The 19,719-nt window shown below is 38.0% G+C and overlaps 1 protein-coding gene across 1 annotated transcript; it reads right to left on the reverse strand.

The window, feature by feature from the left end:
* Positions 1-5,786: 5,786 nt before the first annotated feature.
* On the reverse strand, positions 5,787-10,431 carry LOC122662877 (lysine histidine transporter-like 8). Its single transcript, XM_043858583.1, has 5 exons — positions 10,160-10,431; positions 9,291-9,433; positions 6,916-7,346; positions 6,393-6,524; positions 5,787-6,293 (listed from the first exon to the last, which is right to left on the reverse strand). The coding sequence occupies exons 1-5, from the start codon at positions 10,429-10,431 to the stop codon at positions 5,805-5,807; spliced, it is 1,467 nt and encodes a 488-aa protein (XP_043714518.1). The 3' UTR covers positions 5,787-5,804.
* Positions 10,432-19,719: the final 9,288 nt, after the last annotated feature.

The following is a 19,719-nucleotide window of genomic DNA, read 5'->3' on the forward strand; positions in this document are numbered from 1 at the left end:
TGTAGTTCTCGGTCTGAGTTGTTCTTGTATCCGTCTAGAGTTTTTCAGTCTAAATTGTTTCTTGTATTCGTCTGAGTATGTCTGGACGTAAACTCTGTAACTTTCTTTTATTTTAATTAAATACTTGTGACCTTTAACAGGAAAAGAATCAAATTACAAAGCCATGAGTAGCTGCGATCCACTGACACTACTTGAATGATTACATAATCAACAATTGATTGCAAAAGATATATATTTTTTTCCCTAAGGATTAATTACACAAAGAAACCAATAAGCCGGCAAGATTGTTTGTTACTTTTGCTTTCTCCAAAGCAAGTGCATGTATATCATACTCTTCCATACTATAAATCTAAATAGATTATTTATTTAATAAAATTTAAATTTAAATGTAATAGAAAAAAAATTATTGGAATTATGTTACTATTAATTACTTAATAATAACTAATATACTTAAATTTAAATTAAGTATTTTTATTTTAATTAAATAGAACATACATGAGTATAGGAAGCCTTTGCTACAATACATTTTTCTCAAAGTGAGTTTGTCACCAACTAGAATGGGACCATCCACTAAAATTTGTCCATTTTTTGTGCATTTACCCCTTTGAATCTAGGGTTTTGGTGTATACAAGTATTTTTGTTGTTGGTACATAACCATGGAATGCATAGAATGTGTCCATTGTCCGATAAAATGAGATTGTCATTCTAGAAGAATAATTAAGTCCTACGCTTTCGTAAGCAAGAAAAAAGACTTACACTAGCTAATAGAAAAATTAATACATACATCATCGAATATCTCCACACCATGGATATTTAATCCTTTAATTAGCATAAAAATTTGCTATACCATACAATATAGGGTGGAAATTAAATGATGACACAAAATCTTAATTATAATGTCACATCACCTGTGGTCAAAGAATTCTTTCTTCTCCATAAGTGAATCCAAGGAAAATTAATCATTTTGGAATCCTATTTTTAATAGTCAAAATTTGTGTAACCGTCTTGATTTACTTTTAATAGCCACCTTCTTTAATGAATAGAGTTGACATTTCACAAAACTCTTAATAGCTATAATAATGTGCAATAGAAGTCTGCTTCAAATGCTAATGTGCAATATAACTCTGACCATATATTTACATTAATTCGTGTCACTGTACGGGTAACGGAGTACTTCCGCAACTGAAAAAATATATATATAAATTCAGTACGACAGATGTTTAGAGTCATGTCCACATAGTCTAATTAATGCCTGTTATGTTTTATTTTTATTTTTTTTGGGGTAACAAATATATGTTATGTGGAAGATTGTTGATAGATAAACTCATGGTCTTGAACGCACATGTCAAATTTCAGTCTTTACAGAGTTTGCCCAATTATAAGATAGAACTTTGAGAAATCCATATGACCATGGGAGAGTAGATCGTTATGATTGAAGTATTACACGCGGTGTGTAGACTTACATAGGAATACATGACACATGAGTATTTAATTAAAGGGGCGCAATTCTCTGTGCCGCAGCGCAGGCTGTGCCCAGGCACATGGGAGTGGGCACAATGACCACACTACTCCCTGTACAGGCTGTCTATGTGCTTGGGCGCAACTTATGCTACGGCACAGAGAATATTCTCCCTTAATTAAATTTAAGTCTAAAATTAGACACATGCTTGATTCATACCATATTCTCACATCCAATGATCAGAATAGCTCTACCAAAAAAAAAAAAAAATTTGGTCAGAATAGCAACATCAGTTGTCAATGTTTCACTATGAGGTTGAGGTTTTTTTTGGGTAAATATTATGGTGAACCATTTTTTTTTTTTGTTTGTTTTTTTGGGGTAAGGGGGTAAACCATTTTGGGAGAGACCTTTCAACACTTGCAAATAATATTGCCCCCTTTTTCTTTTTTGGGTAAAATATGCATAAAGATTGTCTACGGCCCAGCTGCCCGTAGCAGTCTGTGCAGTGTAGACTGGGCCCCGCGCGTAATGACCACCTTACCTCTTGCCCAACGTCTTGCCCGAAAAAAAGTAAGACGGTCATTGCACGCACGATCCTATCACATCGCCTAGGCTGCTACAGGTAGCTGGGCCGTAGGAGATCTGGATCCGTAAAATATTGCCCCTTAAAATATAGTTAAAAGATGAAAAGAATTGATCAGGGTTTTAGAGAAGCAAACAGCGTCTACAGCTTTAGAGGTCGTGGGGGTAGCGTGCAACTTGGGTGGGCTGGGCCAATGTTTTGAAAACAAGAGCTCAGGCCAAGCCAAGACTTCGGGCCAGGAAATCCCACACGTAGCCCAACTTGTCTTCGATCAACCCAATCCAACTCAACCCGAATATCCTGTCCTCAGAATGCATAAATATATTCACTAAAGTAAGTTTTTTTGTTTTTAGATAAAAAAAATCGGCTCTAAAGAAGCTCTCAGCTCTGGCCATGAGAAGGGAAATGTACAAAGAAAAGGGGTGCAAAAGCCACCAAACTTGAGCCAAAGAAAAATCTAGAGGCACCCTTTTCCAAAAGATGAGAGAAGAAAATAAAAGAAAAATTAGAATGTGAAGACCTTGTAGCCCCTAGTCAAGGGATGAATCAAGAGAAAATCTAGAGACACCCTTTGCCAAAAGATGGGCCTCCCTAATAGTCGAGAAACACATGGAGAAGCACCATAGAAAAAAAAAACAATTTGGAAAGTGAAACGATATCAGTAACAACGGATCTGGCTCTTCTCTAGGGAGTCCAGCACTCAGGGAGTGCGTAGGGGGGGGGGACATTCATGGGTTGGATTGTGCTGCACACATCTCAGCACACGTCCAATCAGCCATCGGGATGTGTGTGTCACACAACTCAATGGCTGAATGCCCCATAGGCACTCCTTGGGCGTTGGGCTCCCTGGAGAGGAGCTCACTTAATAGCTTGTAATCCCCTAGTCAAGGGATGAATCAAGCCTTTTAAGAGTCGTGATTACAGGTAGACTATCAGAGAAACTATAACCATAGAGGTGATCTGAAGGTTACGACCCAAGAGCACCGCACCCTGAATTGCTTCGGCTTCTATAGAAGAGTCAGAAAATCAAATACGGTTATTATTTTTATGGGCCCTGAAACTGCTGAGTGTCTAAGCGCAAGGGTAAAGCAACCAACATGCACCAACAAATGGATAATATATAAACCAGTGCATAAACTATTAACTATTCTTGTGCATCACAAAAAAGGCAAAAAGGATGAGAGAACAAGTTTATAGAAAAGAGGAGAAGATTAACAGCCAAAGAATTAGAGATAAACCTCCAAATGAAAATCTTAATTTTTGGGAGCAGATTCAGCTTCCAAAGACATGACAAAAAGGACTAAAAAAATACTAATGTGCCATGGTTACGGAGGCCAAAGGAAGAGTGGTAGGCTGATTTAACTGAAAAATTGGCTATATTTTACAGGAGTCCAAAGCCAACCATCAGGCACCTCCCCATTAGATATTGCAATTTTAACAATAGCTAAGGTCACAGCTTCTGAAAAGAAGCAATTAAATAGCACTCAAAACCCAGTCCTTTGTCTGCGTATGGATCATAAAACATTATGCTATCCAACCCTATATTTAGGGATGTAAATGGATAATCAAAAATCTGAATTCGATCTGCATCCGTATCCATATAGGGATATCCATATTTGTTTAGAAATATCCAAAAAAACATTCAAATACTCTAATAAAAATTCGTTCGAAAAAAAATCCGAATACTTAATAATAAAAAATTAAATAAATAATGATCTTAATGGTTTTTGAAGATTCAACAGGTTCTAGAATATGAGGAAAAGAGAATCCTGATCTAAGAGGTATTGATTGAGAGTGAATTGTATCTGCTAAGGGGAGGAAGGTCTGGGTTATACAAGGCAAAGATGTAAACTGATGGTCGAAAATCTAAATTCAATCCACATCTGAATCCATCCGAAACCATTTAGAGGTATCTGTATTCGGTTAGAAAATATTCAGATCCGATCACATTCGATCCGAATCTGTATCTGTATCCGAGCTGAATCTGATCCGTTTACATTCCTACCTATATTATATTAGTCTACATTATTCTAAACTAAAGGAAGGGAAGAAAAAATTATACTTGATTTCGATCCTTGAAAATGGTCAAAAGTGTAGGGCCCCTTTACCCCAAACACGAACCAAGTACATTTGTCTTAGCCACCAGTACTCCGTTAGGAGGTTTGTTGTTAAATAGTTTGAGTTTGAATCTTTAATTATTAATCCTAATTTTTATAGAAAGAATTTTCACTATATTATTGTCCAGGGATAATTCTCTTACTATATTGTGATTGATTTTATTAGAGAATTCTAATAATATATAACAAGTTGAATAAACTTACTTTATTAGAAAATTATGATGATTTGTAGCTGGTTAACAGGTTGCGTTGTCATATGGCCCTAGCCTCTAATGGATTTGGGGAGTGACATTCTTGCCCTTTTGCCTCTCAAACTTCGTGCACAAAGAGCCCATAAAATTCCGCAAAAGTTGGGAAAATCTAGGAAACTATGTGTAATTTTTTCATGCAAGGCAAACGACCAATTTTTTTTTTTATAAAAGACCAGTCTATTTGGAAAAACAAGTTACACTCCTACCTTCAAAGTGGCAGGGATCGGGTAAAGATCAAACTATCCTCCTCGTTACGGATAGGACCCTCCTAGCACGAGCATCAACAATAACATTATTTTCTACCAAAAAAAAAAAAAAAAAACAATAATATTACTAGCTTTTGGGATAAAGTGAAAAGTACACTATCCAAAACAATTCCAAAAATACATAATATCAATAAGATCATGAAGAGGAAGCCAAATGCAAGGTTGAGATAACTTTTTGGTTGTCACTCTCCACAATCAAATAATCAATCATTTCCGAAATTACTTCTAACATACGTTGTCTCACCATCACTGTTTCATTAAGAACCAACAGATAAAAGCACACAGAGAGAAAGACTCCTTATAGAATTTCTTGTCGTGGAGGTAGAAGGCCTTCCAATCTTGGATCCATTGATGGATAGGATATTCATCTATATTAAGAATTATGAAAGAGAGGTTAATTCCAAATCAGACAGAACGAGCAAAAGGACAATTAATGGAGGAAAATGTGATCTCTTGACTCTATTCCAACCCCACATCGTTGGCATATAGACTGTCTTGCTATTTGTCTATGATTGAGTGTCTCAGAAGTTGCTAAACCTCCTCCACAAATTCTCCATAACAAGTTCTTAACCTTTGGGGAAGTAAAACAATTTCAAATCTGTCTCCAAACTTAAGTGGGCACTGATGCCAAGAATGTTCTCTTGTTTTTAAGAATCCTTTTAAGGGTATAAAAGGATTTTCAAAGACAATTTGAATGTGAGATATCACTATGTCATTGTTATGCACATTTTCTAGTATACATGTGAAATGACAATAATTAACCTCAATGGAAAAAAACGTAAGATTAAAAATTACTCAAGGTGTCAATACAAAAATTCCTTTTGTTAAGTCCTCCCATCATATTGTACAAGAAAGTAACTTTCTTTTCGTCCAAACTCAATGGACCATATTTCTCTATATGGGATTTTTTTTTTTTTTTTTTTTTTTTTTTTTTTTTTGGGGGTGGGGTAAATAGTTATTTTCTACATGGTCGGTCTCCAACAATCGCAGTGTGGTGGCATATGTAAAGCCTCACAATAGTATATTGAGACAAGCTAGGCTCTCCTTGAAGGCTTTAAGACATCAGGTTTGGATCAAGTCCCTTCAATATTTGCAGATCATCCATATTTGAGTAACAAAAGTTTCTTCTCATGAAGGCCTGAAGAAGTTAGGTTTAAGACCTTTGTCCACAATATTCCATACTGCCCCAGCAATCACTAGAAAACTGAGAGCCATACCTAGAATCCCAAGTCCCCAATTAATGATCCACATTGCAGTATATCGTTTAGGTTTCTTAATTATAATCCACATAAAACATGGGTAAGCTAGTGTGATAGGTAATGCAATCCCACCAAGTAGACCTGCCAAGCTTGTCAAGACTGGAAGAGCAACAGCTATAAAGAGAGCCAAACATCCAAAAAATGCCCTGAATCCTCTGCGTACCCAACTTGAACATGGTTTCTTCTTCAAGCTAAAGTATGCGAATTCCAAATTGTCGAAGACCGGCATTGCATATATTTGGAAGGAGCTTAGGCAGTTAATCACAACAAGAATGCATGTCAATCCCAACACTACCTTTGAGCTTTTGTTTCCATGAAATTTGTACAAGGCATTCAACATCCCATAGTTATGAGGTATCTGGCAAAGGGGAACATTTACTTATTAATGTGAAATAAAAAAGAAAACCATAAAAGATAACAAAAATTTTGCTTATACAAGCAAGAGTAGTGAACTTACCAAGTTCCCATAAGCCCAATAGCCTACTATTGCAAGAGGATATAAGCAAAATGGAATGAGAAGATACGCAAATTTCACTCCTTTCCACATTGGCACATGAGCTTGTTGTTTTGGAGTTGAAGGCATTGTACCCTATATAGGCATTTACAAGAAAAGATAGTTTCAACATCTCTAATACCCTTATACTTTAACATAGAAGAAACAGAACAAATTGGTAAAGTTCTAAATTTTGAAAACAAGGATTATAGCAAGAGTTCAAGAAAACTAGGTTTTGAGGGTTCCTCATATATTTCTCAAATGTCATCTATTGGATATAGATAGGAGGATGGAAATTTCATGCATCCATGGGTTATTTTGGTTAAAAAAAAAAAAATAAGAAATAAGAAGTCGTCACCTAGATTAGGGCTTAGGAGCCACAATAAAAAAATCTGGCTCTATTATAGTTCTAAAAGGAATAGATCAAAACAAAAGACATCCTGATCCATCTCTTTTAAAAAAACATTTTGGGGACGGTAACACATACCTGGATTTCAAGCACGAGATTGTGACCTCTGAAAGCGAAAGCAATGATACCAATAGCATTGAGGACACTGAAAGCCTTGGCGGTCTCAGATTTATAAGGCTGTAATGGTTCATAAGAAGCACCGGTGACTCTACCGTGAGTGACGGAAATCACCCATATCATGGTACAATAGGTGATGGCTGTGATGGCACCAAGGAGAGACACACCGGCAATAGAGTTCAAGTTGGGAAGCTGAGCAAGAACAATGGCACAGAATGTAAATACCAAAAACCACTCGACTGTCGTAAGGGTCTTGGATAGGCATGTGTCCCCACAAACAATCTGGAAGAAATGCTTCATGGTTCCACCACCAAGGGTTATAAGTGCTACACATGTCCCACCCGATAGGTACATGATTGGAAATAAGGCCATCAACTTTCCCCGCTTTTCACCTGAGACAACCCAGAGGATAAGAATGACTGTTTACTGATGTGATCTATTGTTTGTTAATTAAATCAAGGGAAAGAGATCTCTATTTGGTCGCATGGTCTCCACACAAGCGTCTAGGCTAATGGGTGAGCACGCCTGAGTATCTACCCAGGGGGCAGAGGCATCATCTCACGGTGTCCTATGAGAGGGCGTAAGAAACACCACCAAGTAGAGATTTTTTAACCTTAAATCAACAGAAACAAAACCATACGACAGTATTATAAGAGTGATGATTCACCAAGCATGGACTTTGGAAAGTGGGCATATTGTGCAAATCTTTCTAAACGCGCTCGCAAAAAATGTGAGGGCATCACACTCTTTTCTCTAAAATTCCTTACTTACAATTTGTAACTTAAAGGGTTCCTATAAGTGTGAATTAGTACTCTAGCATCGTGGGAAATTAACCTTCTTCCTATATCTTACTATCTTTTGGATGTGATTTGATGGGATAAGCTAATAAACTTAGTTCCCAAGATTTTTTCTCATGAGGTTCTTGTAAAAAAAAAAAAAAAAATCTTTTTTTTATCATTTTATCTTAATAATGTTATCTTGGTATGATTATTATTAAGAGAATTGAGGGCCGTCATTGTCCCCTTTTATGTGAATCTTTATTACAGTTTCATGACATGAGAATAAAGACATAAAAATTTCTTTCGTGTAGTGGAAGAAAAGAAACTTTATTCTTAGTATCATTAAGAAAAATAAGACAAAAAATTTCTTCTTGCCCGTAGTCACAGGCGCCGAAATGAAACCCTACTTAGGTAGTATTTTGGAAAATACAAAATTTAAGGTTTATTTATAAACCCATAAGGGAAGGGAATTATTCTATTTCAACGTCTACAATTACGAACAGCAGGAGCATGCAGGAAAGAAATTTCCTGAAAATATGAGATGCAAAACTCAGTGGTGCACTATGGCTGGATATCCATTTACCTGTCTTACTCTACCCTGATTTGTAAGATAAAGGTAGGGGCCTCGTCTCGAGTCTGGGCTAGCTCTCCACGTGGGGGCCTGGATAGATCTTCACCCTCCATGGTGTTGTGCGACCCAACCCCTTAAGGTTGGATCATGTCCTTGGACAAGTACCGTCCAAGGCCCTCCAGAGCTACTTAGATGGGATCCACTCCTCCTATGGGTCCCACAGTGTGGATTCCATGTGAGTGGCTTGGAGGGCCTTAGACGATACTTGTACAAGGGCATGATCTGTGCTCCCATCCCCGAGGAGAGGGTGGAGATCTGTGCCTTATGGCACAAATTTGAAGAAGAAAAAATTGGATTGTTGAAATTCTTTTTGATCAAGCAAGCAGATCGTCTACGGCGCAGCTGTCCGTCATGATTGTGCTATGCAGATATAGGGCCTCGTGCAAAGACCGTCTTACCCCCACTTGGATAAGACGCTCAGACAGAGATAAGGAGGTCTTTATGCACGACCCTGTGTTTGCACAACACAGACAGGACAGACAGCTACGCCGGAGACGATCCAAATTCTCATTTAACTCATGTATCACAAGCAACTCTCTAAAATCCCAACTCCTAACCAAGGTCAACATTGAGCGCGTTGAACCCAAAAAAAAGATTCAACATCCAGTGGCTTTGCACTTTTGCTGAAGTCATGAAAACATATTTGTTCCCTTCTTTACCGGTAAATGGGTTTAAAATTAACATTGATTTTTTAATTCTCCGTTTGAATGTGGGTGACCGTGTAGGATTGTGCGTGTGTGAAGCAATTGTGGATTTTCACCAGCAGGGCTTATGAAATATGAAGGGTTAATCGGGTGGGATGAGAGGGATTATCCAGTACATCGGTTTTTAACCTAATCTGAAAGAGATCAATCATGAGATGCAAGATGTGTGGAATCATCAAAGTAACAATTATATTGCACAAGTGTGGGACCAATTGCGCTTACCGAATGCTGCTTTGGCTAGATGGATGTATCTGCTGTACCGTATGTACTGTACCCCATCAACTGATTCATGTAGTTGGGTGAGCAACCATATGGTGTATATCTGCCATCCGAATGCCAACGATAAACTTACAATTCCCCAAGTCCTGCAACAACAATCAAAACCACAACCAACCATTGATTGTCACGACCTCTCAATCCATAAATCTTAAGAAATCGGGTTCAAACTCCTAGGACGGTTTATGACCCAGTCCGATCATTGGTTACTATACCCTAATCTACAAGACTCTTCGTTAGGTTTTGTGAAATTTTGACTCAACTTGCACGACTCAGTCCCAATCAAAACTCAGTTTTTCAATTATGATCATCAAGAGACAAGACAGATCTATATTGATCATGGTTTGAGGTATCGGATTGGTATCAATCGAGATCGATTCCGATATCGATCCGATCCAACTATACGGACAAAGATAAAAATGTAAAAAAAATAATTTTTTTATAAGAAAACAAGGACAAAAATGTCATATTTGTCTGAATTTGAACAATCCCAATCTGTATCAGCCGATCCGATCCAGCCGATACCAAGAACACTAACCATGATATTGATTAATCCAAGAGTCACAAGGAGACAGGCCTAACATTATTGAACTCATGAAAGAGAGTAAAATGGACGGCATCCATTGAAAAGTAAAAGAGGAAATGAAAACTAACAGTCGTCGTCCGTAACGAGTTCACTCAAAGGCGTACGAGAGGGTTCTCGAGTAGCACTCCCCCGTGACCGGTGACTCAATGCTAATAACGATCTTGACGTTTCTTACCCACAAAAATAAATAAAAAAAAGATTTTGACCAAAAATAGAGAGAAAGACGTACCAGCCAAGGACGGCGAAAGCAAGGGGAAGGGAAAGGGCTTGAAATCCGATTCCGGAGTTGAGAGTGTGGAATGCTGAGTAGAAGGCGTTGCCATTTCTGGACTCCGTAATGGGGAGACAAGCTTCTAGGCTACTGCCTCCACCAGTTGTGGGAGGATTATTGAGCTTCTTCTTCTGGTTGTTGTGGCTGATCCTCACTTGCTCATCATCGTCAACCACGATTTCCACATCCAGGCAGCTTTGCATGGTGGCCACAATCGCCGCCTTCCCCATCTGGGTATTATTGGCTAGGTATGTGTCCCCACAACTCACCTCCCCCATTTCTCCTTAACACTCAGAATCCCTCCCTTCTCTCTCGCTCTTTCTCTCTCTCTCTCTCAAACAGAGAAGCGTTAATATATAGAGTCGAGGTTGAGAATTTTGTGGAAACTGACCAAGACTCATATATCGAGGGCCGCCTCGGAATAAAGACAGGGAAATAAGGGATTGGGGGAGGCAAACAGCCAAACACACCCTAATTAATGATCTCGTTTGCTTGGATGTCTATGTACTGGTAGCCTGTGACTCATTGTATATTTCTCCTTCCTCGAAGGTGTATTTATGAAAGGAAACTAGCTCGGCTTTCCACGAAGCTTCTATTCGTATTTTGAAAAAAGAAAAGTTAAGAATTTTGGGAAAATCAAATGAAATCCAATCAAACAAACAGGGAAAGATGAGAGATCTCACTAATAAAGGAATCTATATATCACTTCACTATCAAGAACTAAAAAATTTCAAGGAAAAATTCACCATCATCGTTGGAGATGGAGACACACACTCATTAACTTAAACTGTTTATGAAGAGAAGAGAAGAGAAGTTTCTACGTCACTCACTGTTAATCACGCGCACTCTATTGTGAGAGTGATGACGTGTGCAGTCTGAAACAACTTTTGCTAATAACGAACATGATGACGTCTGCACACTAACGTCATCTGTAGTGATGATTTCATTCCCGTGGGTGGGCCTCACTCTCGTGGACTTGGGCGTGGACTATGCGCTCCACTATGGCTATCGTCCACTTCTCTCTAGTCTTTCTCGGCAAGCTAAACAATAATAATAATAATAAAATAAAAAATCATACAGAATGGAAATATAGATATAAAAAATAAAAGCATAGCTGTCCATTAGTCATGGACTCATGGATCACTCACTGGTGTTGTGAGAAATCTTGCACCAAACAATAGAGCATTTCAGATGTCTCTCTTCCTCTCTCACTGGAAAAATTTTTGCTCATACATTTGTAGGAGGAAAGATCTTATATCCTTCACTGCCAGCCTTGTAACAGAAACATTTCTATTACAAGTATAGCAGCAAAATATCGTCCATGCAAACAATACACGTTGATGATATGAACTGTGAAAAATTACATTAATTAGAGGTGTTAAATGATTCGATTTTAATGTAATCAAACGATTTGAAATGTAAAGATTTTTAGGTGACATTGGAACCAAACCATTTATTAAACAATTTTATGATTTAAACAACTTAGCTCGATTTCAGTACACAGTTTTTGTTTCCATTTTGACATCCTTAACTTTAATTAACAAAATTGTCAGATCCCTTTTACCCTTTATCAAACTTAAAACTGAATTATCTAACAGAAAAGATGGGGCCCCCATTACTTAATGGGCCGGACTTCCTATAATAAGCCCGGCCAGGTTTGTACTGCTTTGTCAATATGGTTATAAGAACATCCAGCTTGAACAAGTAGTGGGCCACTTATTTATGAGGTGGGGAGCACAATTATGTACTGGCATTGACCTTTATTTGGGCTAAGATAGAGAAACCCTTATCTTGTCGAGTACCTATCTATATAGGTATTCTTTATGTACATAGACCTTGATAAGCATTATTGCATAAGGGATAAAATGGAAGATCTTTAATGGATGCCATTGTCCGTTGTGTTTTTTTGTGAGAATGATGGCACTGTCGGGCGAGCCTAAGCAAATACATTTTATTAAATATATTAATATATTATTTTAAACAATAAATAATTGCATTTTTTCGATTGTGATCACTGGATTTCTAATTAAAAACACGTATCATGGATTGAGATTTGATAGTATTTAATTACATGTCCTATAAACCATCATGATGTATTATTTAATAAAATATTATATATAGAAATTAAAGAGTTTAAACATGTATGATATTTAATTGAAAAAATAAAATAAATTATTGATCTTTTAATTATAATATTTTATTTATGGAACAAAGAACGCTATTTGGTTACATGAATAGTACATATTCAATGCAGTCGCGTTAACTGCTATTAGATTGGAAACAACTTATTATGGGTCATTGGATTTAATATAGGTATTAAGTTAATAATTAAATATCGATTTAACAGGTAGCATATTTCTTCTTCTTCTTTCCATATCTTTATTCTTCTTCGCAGAACACCACCGCCCCACCCTATCCTCTACAACCCCCTGGCCCAGCCTTTGCAACCTTGCCCCATCAATGTTCGTCCTCCCAGCCTCCCCACTCTTGGATATACAACCCCCTAACTTCCAAGAGTTCCAAAGATTCCAATCCAATGTCAGCTTGAATCTCAGTTTACTTCTTGCGTTCAGTAGTTCTTAGCTCGTTTAAATATTGAAGTTTGTGACAGATCAAGTATTCTTTCCAAGGTCTTGCACCCTCTAATATCAAGTCTCGGTTAGATCCTTGTAGCCTCCAAGACCCTTCAAGCCTTTTAAGTTTGACAGATCCGGTAATCTTTCCAAGGATCCATACCCACTAATAATCAATTCCTCTAAGAATCCCAATCTGTCAATACCAATAATCTCGGCTAGATTCATTCAGCCTCCAATCTTTAGGCCTTTCAAGTCTTTTGACAGATCTGATAATCTTTCATTGGCTATATTGCATCTTTCAAACCTTCGCAATGACTCCAATCTGTCAAGTCCTGAAATTTTGATCAACTTCCCATACCATTCGATCCTTAATATTTGCAACCTTTATACGCAGGGAGACGCTACCATATGCTATGCAGCTGGACAGGGAACTCAATCCCTAATCTTTATTTGAAGAGATTATCACAAAAACTAATTAACTGTTAAACTATGAAACTTTTAAATAATAACTTTTGCATAAAGAGGGTGATATGAAAGAAAAAGGTTTCTCAAATATTAATCATTAGAAAAAGATCTCTATGACGTGCCAGAGTGGAGATTCCTTTCCACACTTTCTCACATTGACACTCTCTTTTCGAACAAAAGGTGGACACATTACTCAACAAATCCTTCCCTATTTTTCATTGGTGCTATTTTCCTCTCTGACGTCGTGGAAAACCTCTGCCCATTAATTATATGGGGGGGGGCAAGTTTGATTGTATAGTTCAGATTAGGAAAGTGAATAAGAAAATCCACCTCCACCCTAAGGGGTTGGGGAATTAAATATACACACCATAAGGGAGGTGATGGGTCAGCCAAGCTTGGCCGAATTTTCTGAACCCCCCCCCCCCCTTGACTCTTTCTTTGAGTGTTGGTGTGTGTGGTTAGGGTTTTGAAACCCTAGTTTGTTGGATAGTGATCGTGCTGACTTTGTTTCAATTTGGAGATTCAAGGGTTGAACATCTTCAAATCTCATTGTTGCTCGAATGTGAAAGAACTATTACCTGGAGGATAAACTACACTTGTGGTTCCCAGGTAACCTATGTTTTCGATTTAATTTTTGTTATGAGAAAATATCTCAAACTTGAATGCAAAGCTAATTATCCGATCCAATTCCGCTGCACATTCGGGTAACCAAATTGGTGATTAAATCCCAACACATATGAATAGGGTTGTAAAGGGATTAGATTTGAATCAAATATAACACTATTGGTATCCAAATTCGATTAGCTTTCGAAACGATTCATAAAGTTTTCAAAAACCAATTCTGAGACTAAATAGTGAGTCATGAGTCCAGAGAGAGTGATATTGTGGTCTCACTGTCTACATTAAGCGGCAGAGAGCTAAAGAACCAAAAAAATAGAGAAGACAAGAATGTGAAAAACTGAATCCAGTACCTCAGTAGGGTTGATGTTGAAATGTCTTGTCTGAAGTTACATAAATGACATCTGAATCTCTCTTTTATTTTCAATTTCTTGTATAATTATTTGTGATATACTATGAATTGATAAGTGTATTTTAGTATTACAAAATATTATTTAATCATATTTTCATAATCAAACCTAAACGGATTGAATAATATTGAGGCTAAAATTTGAAATTTTTTTATCTGCATCTAAATAGCTTTCAAATAGATTTAGATAGTTTCTAAAAAATCTATTTTTCAAATATAAATTCTCCTAAATAGAAATAAAATAAATCAAATACAGATTTTCGACTATCCATTTACATCTCTGCATATGAGTAGCGAGTCCTTATGAATAATGGATGACTCAAATTTATCTATAGATTCAAGAATAGTTCCCACCTAACCCACAACCTACCTTACCAAGGTGGTACCTCGGATGCCTGGGGTTATTTGAAAATGACAGTCTCCAACGGCTATGAATAAAAGGGAAGTTTGGAAAGTTCGCATTGTGGTGTTAAATGCAGGACTGAGAATTATTATATAGTAATCCAATGGTTATGACTTATGAGTAATGCGTCCTTAGGTAGTTTATGCTTTTATTCTTTTTCAATTAAATTGTTGTCCATGTTTGAGTTCGAATAGTTTATTGCCTTTTGTGTTTGATTTCAGTGCCTTCCCCCCGCCCCCCCACCCCAGCAATAACTAATATGGAAACGTGAAATCTGAAAAGGTTTTCACCAACCCAAAATAAAACAATAAAGTATTAAATTTTCCTATAAAAAGTAACAATATTAGGCACATGTACCACTTTTTTTTATAAATAAATACACCCTTTGATATCAAATGGCATTTTTATATTTGACAGTGACAGTCATGATCCAGTTAACTTGTTAATCTGACACTAATAGTCAGGGTCCAATTAACTTGTTTGGTAGCAATTGCATTTTTTTTCTTTCTACAATAAGTAAAAAAGTAATTGCATTTTTGGGATTTGAATATCTTATCGCCTTTCTGTTTATTGTCACTGTCTTATTCATTATTGAGGCTTTGGTGTCTTGATGTTTGGAAATTTTTTTAAGGATTATATGGGTATTTCGGTAAATTTTTTAACCAGGATTTCGTTATAAATCTGTAGTGAGAGTTTTTTTTTTTTTTTTTGTATTACAAATCTGAGAGAGGCGTGAGGAACAAGCAACTATAAACCTATTCTCTATTGGTAGTGAAACAGATCTCATCTTACTGTGGACGTAGACAACCTTGTCAAATCACATAAATCCTTGTGCGCATTGTGTGATTGTGTTTGCTTTTATTTTCACTACCTTACTCACAACCCCCTCCCCCTCCAAGGAATTAAAAACCTGGAATTAGGATCCGGATCAGTCCTAATGGATTCTTATCCGGATTGGATTGGAATCGGCTTTGGGTCAACACTTAGAATTGATGGGATTAAGTGGAAAATGGCCTAAACCCTAGTTACAATACTAGATCAGCTCAACCTGGATTGGCTAGAATCCAAGCCGATTCAATCCGATTTTCAAACCCTGCCCGGGCAGTTGGCAAAAAATGAAAACCTATAGCTTCATCATATGATTCATTTATCAAGATATCATCATATACATCCAAATTTCATATGCATTGGAAGAAATTTGTGTAATTTAGAAAGGGATTTTAATTGATAAAATAGAGGAATATACTTCGACCGGTATGTCCTTAGGCAAGGTCATACAAAACATAGAAATCGCACTTCAAAAGGGTGGACAATTAGCTAGAGCAACGGCTGCTAGTGGAATTGATTTCAAAAGAGGGTTCATCGGCCACATTAAACTTTCCTTTTGGGAAGGTTTGTTTGATAATCAAAAACTACTCAACAACATTCCGATAAGTGATAATGTTGGGGTGAATGAGAAATTTTGGATAAAGTTGGATCTTAGGGTTGGCTAGGTAAGTGTCCTTGTGATAACAACTCATCTAATCTCCTATCATCCTTACCTCCTTTAGTAGGAGAGAGAGAGAGAGAGAGAGAGAGAGAGAGAGAGGAGTCATCACCTATATTACGGTTTAAACATGACCCCATGAAATTGTACACACTAAATTTTAGTCACCCTGGAGGACCCTCGCAAACTCTTAGAGTTTGTATGGAGAAAATGATCATTTGGTACCTAGGGTGACTTGGGTTCCCAAACCATATCGGAATTGGCCGATGCTTCTAGGATAGCTTTGTTTTATCATTTAATCTCATATCTAGAATTAAGTGCAAAGACGATGCCAAGTGGCCATTTTTTTTAATGAAACTAGTCGAACTACCTGTCTTGCACATAGCTAAATTTGTGTTTGATATTTGCATCATTAGATAGTGGTCGGAGATAGCTTTCCAAGGATATGTGGATCATTGAAATCTGAAAGTTGGATATCTGGATATCATCGTCCGAAGTTTGTCAAAAAATCGATAAAATTAGGATTTTTGGACCCATTTTTTTCTAAGGATGGATTTTCATAAAATTCGGCGCAAAATTCTATCATATTTTTAGTAAATTCGGCAACGAATTTTCTCTCTAAAGCAATATCAAATAAAGCGGCCTTAAGTACATGAGCGAAGGTGTTCGTAGATCAAGTGAGGGATGAACCACAATCTAGAGGGAAAGGGAAGAGCGGCCGATCCTGGCAACGGAATTTTTTGAGTGAACAAGTGCCTAACGAACTTGGTAGCTTGTGGTGCATAAAATCCCATTGCTACTAGGAGGTCTTGGGTTCAAGCCTCCTGGTTCACATCTCCCCATCCCCCATACTTGTAAAAAAAAAAAAAGAGAGCGGTTGATCCACTAGTGGTGATACGTGAGCGAGGCTAGTCTTTTCGGATGATCATGTTAGAATAGTTTGATCCAAATAGGGACAAAATCATAAAAGCCAGGATCTCCAAAGGGCGTTCAAGAACACAATCAAACAAATAATAGAGAATCAGGGATAGAACCACTAACCTTGTTTCGAATCCATAGTGATGATAATCGCAGCGAAAAATAAAGACCAAAGATCTAGGTGCTTCCCCTCTAATCCCAAAGATAACTTGCTTGATGAGAATATCGTATGCACAAGGATGATGAACATTGAATATCTCCCTCTCTTTCCAGAATGTACTCCTCAATAGTGATTGAGAATAATTAGTTGTGGTGGGTAGAGGAGGGACCCAGCTCTCTTTATATAGTAATTCCTATAGGGCCTCTCTCATCATAGTCCCAGTAGGAATCTAACTAGCCTTTTGGCATCATCTTTGATGGACTTTGTCTCTTTATGTCTCTTTATTTAGTAATTCCTATAGGGCCTCTCTCATCATAGTCCACTAAGCTAGACCACATCAGATTCCTAATACAACTCAATGACCCCCTTTATTTGACCAATAATAGGTTAGCCTTGTTTAGGATAATTAATATTAGTCCATAATTAGGTAATATCAATTCTATTCAAAATAGAATTCTAACATTCTCCCACTTGGACTTATATTAAATACCTTAATTTCAAAAGAGATTTAAAAACAGTTTTGTTTAAAACAAATCACAGGCTAACAATCCTTTAAGAAAATTTTATGTGCATATTTTTAAAATCTAATTGGTCTAGAGATTGTATTAGAAAGTCAATCCTGTCCCATAGAGTTTTAGACACCGAATCATGGCGGTAACTGCATCTATCAAGAGCTACAAAGCTTCCATGGTCACGAGAGCCTCAACTCTACTAACATGGATACAATCTGGTAGTATGGCAACTAGATGATACTCACATATTAATTCCTTATGTATCATCCATTTGTCAGTCCAATATTTCTCTCCTTTAAGTGGCATAGACACACTATAGAAATAATCTTTATGATTCGTCTCATCTTGAATAACTAGAGTTATACTTTATTTGTCACAAAATATTCCTTTAGGCTAATAACATACTGCCCCAGCCTTTGCTTAAGGTTGACACATTCCTTAAGTCTTTAAAACCATATATATATATATATGGGAAATATCATCCTCCTCTCTAAGTATCCATAATATCAACCCGGTACCCAAGTTTTGAATAATGATAATGCCCTCCCCTACTTTTGAAAGATTTTATCAACCGTACCCATTCCGTTAAAAAACTTTGTTAAGTGATGACATCAGCCTTTATATATATCGCTGGGCGGATGGTTGCGACTCAAGGTGTGACTGGTTCTGGTTCTGGTGACGCAGGGAAGGATCTGGGTGACGCCCAGGACCCTGATGGACGCCTGGCGATTGATCTTGGAAGGTTTCTGGGATTTCCAAGCCTGCCTCCGCTGTCGCAGGCAATTGTGATGCCCCACCAAACCTATGCTAAGGTGGCACGGCCAATGCTCCTAGAGATTGAAAGGTTGCCGTCTTCGATCCACGATGGGTCGCTCACGAGGGTTAAAATCCCCCAAGCGGCTTATGTCGTATAGTTAAACAAGCTGAAGTTCTCGCTCCTGGGGCGTCTAAACTTCAGATTTACTTCAATGGATAGGGTCCAAAATGCAGTGAAGGCCTGGGGACTGAAGGAGGGAGTCTCTATGAAGTCTCTTGGGAAGGGCTTTGTTATCTTCAGTTTCGATAATGCTGAAGACATGACCACCATTTGGCAACGAAGTCCATTCAGAGTTGAAGGTCAGATGCTGCATTTTCAACGTTGGCGAAATGACTTTCAGGTAGATGAACAGGCAATCATGCATAGGCTAGTCTGGATCAAACTCCCTTGGTTACCGCAAGAATACTGGCACGATGACATCCTCTTCTCGATGGCAAAGGCTGTTGGCAGACCTGTTGCCATTGACAGAAGAACTAAGAGCTCCTTCTATGGGCATTATACTAGAGTCTGTGTGGATGTCAATGACACGGCACCTAGAGTGGAGGAAGTCTATGTGGAATGGGAACAGGAAGGATCACCTGAGATGTTTATCTTCAAACAGGTAATAATATACAAAGACCCACCGACTCGATGCCTCGACTGTCGTCGTTATGGGCATCGGGTAGATACATGCCCCAACCAGCCAGAAGTTGATCGTGATGAGGAGGGTGGCATCCCTGGAGCTACCTATGTGGAGGATCAGGGAAGGGGAAAGCGCCGGCAAGCTTGGCGGGCCAAAGTTTCTCAGGCAGGGGGACTCGCCGGAGGGGAAAAAGAAGTTGAGTTTGAAAAGGAAAGGGAGCAGCTTACGGATCTGGCGCCAAAAAAAGTGGGAAAGGTTATTGGGGGAGAGGATAATCTGGGAACCCAAACTAACTCTCCTATTTCTTCAGAATCTCGTTCAATATCAGTAGTTGAGAAGACCCCGTCATTGCATGTGCATGGGAGCGTGGGGGATAGTTTGGTTGGTGCGGTTAGCTCGCCCCTGGCCAGTTCGTTATACCGGGCTAAGCCACATCAGGAATTGATTCAAGGAGTTTCTACAGCTGATCATGTATCTCCTATTTCGGTTGAGTGTCGTGACAATGGAAGGATGGCTGTTGTGATGCGCCAGG

The sequence above is a fragment of the Telopea speciosissima genome, chromosome 5 (assembly GCF_018873765.1).
Source record: "Telopea speciosissima isolate NSW1024214 ecotype Mountain lineage chromosome 5, Tspe_v1, whole genome shotgun sequence".
Classification (NCBI taxonomy): domain Eukaryota; kingdom Viridiplantae; phylum Streptophyta; class Magnoliopsida; order Proteales; family Proteaceae; genus Telopea; species Telopea speciosissima.